Consider the following 11,120-nt stretch of genomic DNA (forward strand, 5'->3'; position numbering starts at 1 on the left):
CAAGTAAAAAGCCACTTGAGGAAGCTTTAAACTTTTTGAAAAGTTCAATTAATGTTCCTTAGCCTCCAAACTGATAAAGCAGTTGTACTGTATTCCCAAGGGTCATCCATTGGTAAAAGGGAGTACTCGTGTTCTCAGTAATTGGGGGCCAGGATAGGAATGTCTATAAAGCTGAACAGAACTGTAATCAGTGCACTTCGTGCTTTTCCATTTTTTCATGCAGACAGAAAATGCAGATAAATAAATGAATGCAATTATGTATTTCTGTACCCTAAATTATTTACACTTCCATTCCCTTTATTTGGAAATTAAAGTAATTATCATAATTTAATTTTTAAAATTATGGGAAATTTTATCTTTAGGGATCTGGCTGTACTGATAAGGTTAAGAATTCCTGACTTAGATTTTATAATTAGATGTTTAGGTACAAATGTATACTATCTGTGAATGCAACATAGAGCCCAAACTCAACAATTATAAAATTACAATATTTATGAAAATTGGCTTGAAGAAAGGATTTGCTTCAGGGGGACTTAAAAATAATTAGAAAAAAATGCATATTTCAACCAGTCTTTAATATCCTTAATTGATAAATATTTTTAAAGTAGTCAATCTTGATTGAATCAGTTTTGTGATTCAAAGAATATATACTCAAAAAAGGATTTATAGGGAAAAAAAGACATGTTCCATATTAACTTTTATAACTCCATTATCACATTGATGTTATAGATATCAGAAATGCAAAAATCACCTTTAATATCCAAAACCCAATTTATCTCCTTCTACTTGTACTAATACTAAAGTATGTCAACTTATTTGCCAGTTTTTAGAATAAATACATAGGGAATTTTGATCCAGAATTTTTTCCAGCTATTTATTTTTATCCGAAAAAATAATTGTTCACTTTATTTTAAAATATTTTTTCTGGAGCTTAATGATGCTTTGTGTTTTGTATATTACAGTAATTTCCTAATAAACTCTCATTTTTCCCTTATTCTAAAGAAAAAATTGGTCAAAACTAACTATCAAATGATTATACAACACTTTAATCACCTTTTTTCTCAGAAGAAGACAAGTAGGTCACTTGCTCTCTGGAATCAAAATTGATCAATGTATTAACTTCAATTTTCATTACTTTTACTGCTATTTTCCTTTACGTTATTCTAGTTAAATTATATATCTTTTTTTTCCTGGCTCTACTATCTCTATTCACATCAATTCTTCCCATGTTTTCCTGAATTCATTATAATTGTTGCTTGTGATCTATTAAGCATGTTTCATAATTTGTATAGCCACTCCCTCATTGATAAATGTATAATTTGTTGTTTGTTTGTTTTTCTTTCCCCTTCAGTCCTTTACTTCTACAAAAAAGTGTGGCATTCAATATCTTGATATCAGTTTGGGTGGATAAATGGCTCTTGTCTATCATTCACCTTCTTGGACCTTCCATATAGTAATTTTTTTTTGCTCAATTTCTATATTTTATAAAATGTTAGATCACTTCACAGTACTATCAGCTTAATAATACCATATTTGCCTTCTCATAAACCCATTATTGTCAATTTCATTGGTGTGAGATGATACCACGTGACTATTTTCATGTATTATTTTAAACATATTTATCTTCTTATTAATGATTTGGAACATTCAGTCTAAGTATGATTGTAGGTTCCATATCTTGAAAACTTCATCTTGAGCCCCTTTCTAAAATAAATGTATCTTAATTGTATATTTGTATTTGTTTCCTACAAATTTACAAATGGAAAGCTTTAATTAGAGATGTTTAATACCAAGGATAGAGGCCTGATCTGTATCCAGGAAGCCTTTTCTGATTATTCTTCTGATCCCCAAATAAAATATTTATTTTTATTTTATATATACTTATATATGTCATACTGTCTCCCCTGATAGTGTAAGTTCTTTAAGGGCATTGATTGTTTCATAATTTGCCTATTTCTCCAGTGACTGCCACATAATAGATCCTTCAATACATTTGTGTTATTGATGTTTTGATGCAGAATTAAAAATCTTAAATGATAGTATTATGTGCCTTTTAGGACAAGTCTAAATTTGATTTTTACCATCTCAAAAAATGGGCTTCTAAACCTACTCTCATAGCTATTGGGCTACTTAAGGAAACCCCCACATGATTTCTTTATGTATGTATATTTACATGGAGATTTAGATATATATACAAACTCATGTATATTATTATTTCTCTACACATATATGTGTGTGTGTGTGTGTGTGTGTGTGTGTGTGTGTATATACACACACACACACACACACACACATAGTATATATGTGGGTACACATACACATATATGCATACAATTTTCTTTTATACCTAATTCAACAAATACCAACAAATGTGAACAGTTCATATACAGAAAAGAGAATTTGAAACTTTTAATCTTTATTATGTACAGCTGTTTTTCAAGTAGATACTAAATTTAGCACATTAATCTAAAACGGTCCCATTTGTCTGTTTCCCTCTGAACCAGTTTCTATTCTTTCCTGTTCACTTTTAAAATGTTTTATTGATCTTTTTTGTCAGTATCTCTATCACCGAGCTTTCCTGCTTTCCCCATTTTCCTTTCTCTAAATGTATTTAAAAAACAACAACAACAACAATAACAACCACCATTCTTCAGTCCAGGTAAGAAAGCCTAGCAAATCTACAGTCTCCAAAAGTATGTCTCTTTCTTCTGATCCATTGCTCTTAAGTGGTGGGAAGCTTGCTTCATCATCAGTCCTTTAGAATCACAGTTGCTCTTTACATTGATCAATATTCTTAAGTACTTCAGAATTTTTATTTATAGTTATAAAGTCACCATCTTCTCCTGGTTCTGCTCTGAAAAAAAACAACTTTTTTTGGCCAATAATATTCCATTATGTTCATATGCCACGCAATGGAATGGCATTGAACTCAACGCAGAATAGATTGAATCTTGGTTTGAGATACGTTTGATTCTAAAAGCACTCTTTTTGGGGAGTAGAATTGTTCTTTCTCTGCCAAAAGGGCTTCCTTCTCTTGATGGGTCAGGCAGCTTATACTCCACCATCTGGAGGCTCTCTTCTCCCTAGTGAGCACCTCCGCCATGACTGCAGTGCCTCAGTCTAATAACTTCCCACAGCTGGTTCACAAGACAAAGTCTTGCCAAATGATTCACAGATGACAGTTTCATCTTGCCAACATAGATGACAAAGTCATAAATTATTTCTTAGAACCTACCGTTGTCTTTGTTGAAGTATTTCTGGGGTAATAGGAACTGTTTTCTTTTCCTTGCATGTCTCTCCATGACCCAGGTCTTGCTGAAGGGTTTGAATAGGGCCAGATTTAGGCTAAATTAGGATTCAGTTTCATAGGCATTTTTGACTACAGGTCATTTTCAGTCAAATAAACAACATAGCCAATTCTTTCCGTACTGTAAATCAGTTTATAGCCAGTATATAATTCTAATTCTCTACCAAAAAAAGTTAATATCTATAGCTATGAGTTTCATTCTGATTAAGTTTAATATTACTATAACTTCAGATGTGAGTTATGTAGCTGTTAGATTCATGATTTATGTTTTGATTTCCAAAAATAGATTAAAATTAAAAGAAAATCATATTATAAAGTTCCATCACAAGCATCTATGTAATTATCTGATCAATTTTTATATGTAGGCCTATAAATCTAAATATTTGAAGCAAATATTAAAACCTAATCTCCTAAATATTAATTGAGATATTTAAATTAAATTAGTGTTTTAAAAAACAAATGAATGTCAAGTCATATTCTGTTTTCTTGCTTCCTTTAAATCAGTCATTGAGCATTCGTTAAGTGCTTAATTATATATACTAGACACTGAACTTATTGCTACTACAGAAGCCAGGACACCTGAGTTATAACCCTGTTTTACTAATATCAATGGGTCCTTGATCAGGTCACATAATCTTCATATGTAAAATTGAGAGCATCAGAGTAATTGCTGCTTTGTAGTTTCAAGAGTCCGATATTTAACCCAATAAAACCTTAGTTTCTTCTTATGTGAACCTGAAAGCTTTGGATTAATGGTTTTTGGGAATTAACATTTTTAAGCGTCTATAATGTCACAGGTTTGCATTCTCTTAAGAAATATCTCTCACCCAATGTTAAAAATTGATAGGAGGTGATTCAATATCTCTTTGCCCAACTCTTTCCTCTCACTCCCCAGTACTGGCGATTGACCACAAACCATCTGATTTGACCCCTCAGTGTACCTCCAGAATGCACCATGTGCATCCCCACAATGCTTCCTGGTGGGTGGTGGTAGACAGCCCTGCATTTGAAATCTGGCACCGCTTGGTCTAAGCTGTAGAGTGCCACATTTCAGCCACGGAGCTCTGCCAGACCCAGTTTGGTGCCAGCAAATAGCATGCAAGCGGGGAACCCCCTGCCCGCTGCCAGGTCCTGGAGTGTTGCTAATAATGCTCCGGCTGCCGTTCTTTCTGTCCTCTGCTTCTTAGCTGGTAAATAGGCTCACGTCTAAGCCAAGAGTAAAACATGATTAGCTTGTGGTTTGTTTTTAACCTTTTAAGAAGGAATTTTTTTGTGTTTGGCAAATTGGACAATTGTTGAATTTTATAGTGAGAAGTGACTTCTTTGATTATTTAGTCTAACCTGTACATTAAAAAAAATCATTTCGATTAGCTTGTATGCTTCTTGAGAGCAGGAAATGTTTTTACTCCCCATTACTTAGAGCAGTGTTGACTACACGAGTAAGCAATAAATAAAGAATTGTTGATTGATTGATCCCTCATAATATACCTAATAAGCGGTCATCCAGCTTACAGTCTTATGTGAGGGAAAAGAAGAGGAAGGTAATTACAAAAACCCATGGAGGGAACATGGATTACTATGTGTGAGAAATGGAGAAAAGACCAATTTATATGAAAGTCTTGCCGACTACACAGGGAATATGAACCGGGAAGGAGCAGTCAGATGGTAGGCAGAGAACCAAGAGAATATTGTAACAAAAACCCAGAAAAGGATAGAGTACTCAGAAGCAGAAGGTTGTCCACGGTATCTAGGTTAAGGATAAAAACAAAGGAAAAAACCATAAAAATTATTTGTATATTGTTTCTTCCTTTAGACTAGAAATTCCTTGAGAGCCAGAGCTGCCTATCTTTGTGTTCTAAAGGGCTTAGCTGCACAGGGGTTCTCAAACTACGGCCAGGACAATTATCCCCCTCACCCAGGGCTATGAAGTTTCTTTATTTAAAAGCCCACAAAACAAAGTTTTTGTTTTTACTATAGTCTGGCCCTCCAGTAGTCTGAGGGACAGTGAACTGGCCCCCTATTTAAAAAGTTTGAGGATCCCTGCTAAGCCCTGGGCACAATGCCCTGAATTAATAACAAATGCTTGTTTTGATTTGATTGTCAGATTTAACAGTTAAGAGAGAGCAATTTCAGTTGTGCAGTGAGGTTGAAAACCAGATTACAAAGGGATGATATGTGAATGGGAGGAGAGCTAGAAATGAGTGCAAAATTTCCCCCCCCCCCCCAAGAGTTTAATAAAGAAATGAGATATAGCACATTATCTTGAGGGGATGGTAAGGTCTAGTTAAGATTTTCTAAGGATGAAAAGACTGGTATGTTTGAGGGCAGTGGTGAAGCCAGGAGCCAGAAAGTATGTTAAAGGGGTTTAAGAAAAGAGGCTAGAAAGGTAGGTTGAATACTGTAAAATTGTTATCTTTTGTGATTCTCTGTATGTGTGTGTGTGCCATTTAAAAGAATATTGTGATTTAATTACTTCAGAAAGAGACCCAATTTCAGTGTTTTTACTGTTCTTGAAAAGAAATTCAAGCCAAGAAAATTGCTTTTCTCTCAGATCTACTTTTTTAAATACTTAAGATTTCTGTTTCTAGTGTGACAACAAACTAATAATATTGCTGTAAAGAATAAATATATTGACTCCTCCAAAGAGTTATGTGATTTCTGTCAAACATCTGTGGTAAAGGCATGCTGCACAGCTGATATGCTTGTTATTTTTTTTAATCCTTCTCTTATCTTTCCAGGGGTAAAAGCCTGTCTAGAAAGCAGAATGTGTGAACCAGAGGAAAAGTATGAAATGCCTGGTGGTCCGCAGAGAAGCAGGCTCAACAGAGAACAGCTGGTATTTTCCTTCTCATAGATTTCCTCATTGTTTTTGTTCTGGTGATGGTGTATATCATCATCATCGCTTAGTATTACCGTCACTGCTGCCATGAAAAATGGCCCTTGCCCTTTCTTCAAGTAGAGTCTACTGATTAAAATTTTAATTGTGCTTATTTCAAGCACTTGATTCTGAAAGATGGTCACGACGTGCAGTAAAATCCAAAAAGGTAATAATTTCATACTGTTAATGGATTTCTGGCATCTCAAATATTCCCATAAACCTTTCAGAATCTGAGGTAAGTCTCAAATTCAGGAAATAGCTCAAAAGAAGACTTACAGCTGCTGCTTGGATTTAACTGCCATATGTCTTCTTTGCCACGTGTCCCTATTTAATAGACAATCTGAAGTTCCATTGTCCGTTTGGTTTTTATATCTGTTGGAAAATTACAAGGGACCAACTATTGAAAAATTCTTTAATATAGAGAGAAGGTACCATAAGATGAAAATGCGAGGGGGCTTTTTTGTGAGCAAGTAACATTTGACAATCTACTGAGTTCCAGTTCTCAGAACCCTCATTAGTCTTGGTCCCCATAACCTATAAGTCCTGCTTGTTTTAGTTCCCATTAAGAGTAACTCTGCATTCCTAGAGGCCCCTTTTTTCGACTGTAGCCCTAGAAAATGTAGAGTAAAGGATATTTGGATTTGTTCAGGTAGGAGGAGAGTTTCCCACTGTATTCTATCCTAATCATTTCTAGTAGTACCAAACAAAGCTCTGCAATCAACTTTTCTGAATCCAAAGGACTGAATTGGGGTTCCATCAGATAGGTCCAGTTCATCCAGACAGAGAAGTACAATAAATAGAAGAGAGGTGTTTTTGTTTTGTTTTGTTTTATTATATTTTCAAAACCTGCCTAAGGGTAAGGAACTATGGATGAGATCCACAAATATGAATTGGATTAGTAAATTAGCTAATTTACTAAAATATTGGAGGTTAAGTCTGCAAATGAAGATTGTTTATATATACATGCATTTTTCCTTAACCAATAGTTGGTTGATTTGAGGAATCATTTTGTCCGTCTCCATTGATTTCCTCTGTGAGGCTAATTTTTCCTTTATTCCCCCATTTGCTTAAAGCACATGACTTTCTTTGTGTGTTAGTTCCCCATTAACAGATTTTCTTTTCGTTTTCTTTCAGCTGCCAAAGTTATTTGATGGCTGTTATTTCTATTTTGAGGGAACTTTCAAGCATCATTCCAAGGATGAGCTTATTAAACTGGCCAAAGCTTCTGGAGGGCAGATCCTCAATAGAAAGCCAAAACCAGACAGTGACGTGACTCAGACAATCAACACGGTGTCGTACCACGCCAGGCCCGACTCTGATCAGCGATTTTGCACACAGTACATCATCTATGATGCTTTCTCTAATTATTGCCCACAGAAGATTCGTCAGGGCAAAGTCTGGATGGCTCCCTCCAGCTGGTTTATAGACTGTTTGGTGTCATTTCAGGTGCTCCCTGTTGCCAAGTGAAAGCTACCCCCTTCCCCAGATGAGCCATTGGGACAGAAACATGGCGACCGTGCTTACCTTTGTTGACCAGTCATATTATTACAAAAGTTGGCACCATTCAAGATTTTTCTTAGTTGAACTTTAAAACTATTTTGTTTTTACTTATAGGTGAACATTAGAATTCAGTCCATGTTTCCCATTTAGATACTGTGACTGCTTTGAAAGGCTGTTTCTTTAAGAGACCTTTGGTTTGATATTCATTATGTCTTTCTACTAAAATCATCAGCTTTTGGAGATCAATGAGAGTATATCTGAACCATTGGTGAGATATGCAAGTTGTATCATTACTGTCAAGCCACTTGATAGGCTTTGATGAAAAGCCCACACCTGCCATAATGAGTACTTACTATTATAGAGGAAGCAGGGATTTTTGTGAAAAGAGTTATTCTGGAAATGCTTGAATAAAAATGCAAAGAAAGTACATATTTGATCCAACTAATCACAGATTTTAAATGCTTGACTATTTCTTCTCTTGTGTCTGTATTGAACTTCTGTGTGTTCCTGCCTTTAAATTTATTATTATTTACTTGGTTGTCTTTCTTCAGGATTTTGCAATTGGAAAAAAATCATGATGCTAAAAAGCAGTTATTCGTGTGCTTGTGTGTTGAGAAAATCAACATTGAGAGATGCCCTTTTATGTAATGATTCATTATTATTACATTATGAAATTATTTTGTATATCTGAAATACATGTCTTAATAGCAGTTGGTGAATCTCATTTCAATAACAATGTTAATTTTTTGTCAGGTCTTAAATAGTGGTCATGTCATTTCAAGATGATTTTATGTAATAAACGGAATTGGGATTCCATCTTTTCCTATTTGGTTTTACAAGTTATTATAAAATAAGGTGTTTTTTTTTTTAAATTAAGAATATATTTTGTGAACTATGTACAATATTTAATTCACAAGCTCATAGGATTTATAATCAGAAGGAATCTTAAAGGGGGCTCTATGTAGGATTTTGAAAAGCCTATGACCTCATTGTCAGAATAATATTTTCAAATGCATAAAATAAATAGAATTACAAAGGAAACCAGATTACACTGAAATAGTTATCAAAATATTAGGGGGGAAATCAGGTTCAAGGACTCCAGATTAAAAACTGATCCTAGTCTACCCACCTCTTTGATAGATGTGCAAACCAGGTTCAGAATTAAATGAACCAAGCCACAAATACTAAATAGCAGAGCCAAAGTCAGATCTTCTGACTCTTGGTAGGGAAGAACATTAGTATCATTTGCAAAATGAGGGATTTCTAAAGTCCTTCCTGACCTTAAACATCAATGACTTTGTCCATTCTTCATTATATTTCTGTAATACTTTATAATCTGTTCTCGTTTGATTCATCTCAACAACTTATGTGGCACCTTTGAGGTAGCCAGTAAAGAGTGATTTTTTTTCTTTTAAGTGAAAGTAGGTTTTGGATACCCTGAATAGTGTTTCTTCAACTTCTTCATTTTTCCAAGTTACTTAAGATGGATCTGTTTCTGCATTAATCAAAGCAGGAATTATATATAAAGTCTTATAGTGTTTTTTGTTATAAATATCATGTGAGTCTTCCTCTTACTCATGCACACCAGCTATAGAGACCTAATATATACCCTTTCAAAACAACCTGTCTTGAATCCTAGGTAATGAATCTGTTCATTTTCTCTATCCATTGTCAATGACATGTTAGATGGTAAAAATTTTCATTCTTATGGGGAATAATGAACACCAATGTGATGGGTCAGGAGTGAGAGATGAGATCATATCTAGATTAAATAATTGAGGAGTCTGAGGGATCTTTGTTGTCATTTCTGATTTAGAGCTAGCTTTCTATCTGTTCCATTACCTGTTCAGCTGTATTTCTGAAACAAATTTGCATCTCTTCTTTTTTCCCTACCATGCTCCAATTGAGCTTAGTACAAAGGCAAAAGTAGTAATTCTTAAGAGTCAGAGGGACCTGGGTTTAAAATTTGTTATTTGCTTATGTGACCCAGGTTCCTTGCTTATAAAAGGGAATCTGCCTCTGAAGCTACTTTGTAACTCAGTGCTCTTGTTTAGATTCGTCATTTACTTTTGAAATCTTTTATTCTAATCCATTAATTCATGGACTCTGGCTTTTCTCTTTGTGTCTTCTCAGCTCTTTAATTAGCTTCATTTTCTAATTTCTGTGATTTTTGTTTCAGTGATACATGCTTTCTGTCAGCCCTTGAAAGCTTCTGTTGTTCTGCCTGTGTCAGTAATTTTATAATTTAGATGTGTTCTTGAGCATCTCTTTTATATGTTACCAAGATTGGAGACCTGGGTCTTAATCCTAACTTTACTGCTAATGGGCCCTGTATTTTGGGCATATCACTTTAAGTTTTCTGGGTCAGTTAGATAAGGGTCAGACTAAATGTTCTCCTAAGGGGTCTACCTCTAAAATAATATAAGGATAAACTGTATGAAGGCAAAGATTGTGTCTTACACAATCATAGCACCTAACACAAAGCCTGTCCTTTTTATAATTTTATAGCTCACTATGGTTTATCACAATCATGCTACTAAAATGCATCACTGATTCAACCTTCTTTTATAAGAAGTGGTACCAAGGACAGGTATAGGATAACCAGACACAGATGCAGGGATTATACAGACACTATGCCATTATTGCTGGTTAGGTTACTGGGGAAAAGGCATATACTTATGTGAAAGAATGGGAAATTGTGGCTCTTATATCCTAAAGCCTAATGTGGACAAAATTCAAATTAATTATAGTTACAAAAGGCAGCCAATTTTGTTAAATCTGTCAAAATTAGTATTAAATCAACCTTTACCTTAAACATCCCACTATATGTTTCCAAATACTCATGGACACTTGGCAACTAAGTACTATTGTGCCAGTCTTGGCCCATGAAGACCTGAATTCAGGTCTAAAATCCAATACTCATTAGCCAGGTGAATCTGGGCTTATCATATCCCATAGTTTCTTAAGTCTCAGTTTTCTCCTTTATAAAATAGTATCTACCTCTCAGTCTGTTGTGAGAATCAGATGAGATATTTGTCAAGTGCTATATAAATTTTGGGGCATCTATGTGGCAGAATAGAAAGAGTTCCAAACCTAAGATCAAGGAAGCTCATCTTCCCTAAGTCCAAATCTTCCCTCAGACATTTATAAGCTAAGGTATAATATATTGGAACTCTCAGTACAAATGTTCTTAGTCCAGATGAATACTTTTCGTCATGCTAAGTCTTGCAACTCCTGTTTAGTGCCTTCTTAATTTATTCCAGTCCAGCTGTTATATTGTGTTCTAGACACATTACTGAATGCTGGATGGAGATAGAAAGACAAAAGCTCATTTGGTCCTTCCTCTTAAGGTCCATCTGTTTTAATGTGGTGGAGGTATCTATATGTACTTTTATCCATATGGACAATACACAAAAAATGCCACATAACCTTGGA

At 34.7% G+C, this 11,120-nt stretch overlaps 1 protein-coding gene across 3 annotated transcripts in view; it reads left to right on the forward strand.

Moving 5' to 3' along the window:
- Positions 1-8,511, forward strand: part of BARD1 (BRCA1 associated RING domain 1) — a 126,038-nt gene extending 117,527 nt beyond the window's left edge. For all 3 annotated transcript variants that reach the window (XM_031958099.1, XM_031958098.1, XM_031958101.1), the window contains exons 10-11: positions 6,046-6,143; positions 7,320-8,511. In XM_031958099.1, coding sequence (XP_031813959.1) covers positions 6,046-6,143; positions 7,320-7,652 — 431 coding nt within the window. In that variant the 3' untranslated portion in view covers positions 7,653-8,511. The remainder of the gene's footprint in view (positions 1-6,045; positions 6,144-7,319) is intronic.
- The last annotated feature ends 2,609 nt before the right edge of the window (positions 8,512-11,120 follow it).

The sequence above is a fragment of the Sarcophilus harrisii genome, chromosome 3 (genome assembly GCF_902635505.1).
Source record: "Sarcophilus harrisii chromosome 3, mSarHar1.11, whole genome shotgun sequence".
In the NCBI taxonomy this organism is placed as follows: Eukaryota; Metazoa; Chordata; class Mammalia; order Dasyuromorphia; family Dasyuridae; genus Sarcophilus; species Sarcophilus harrisii.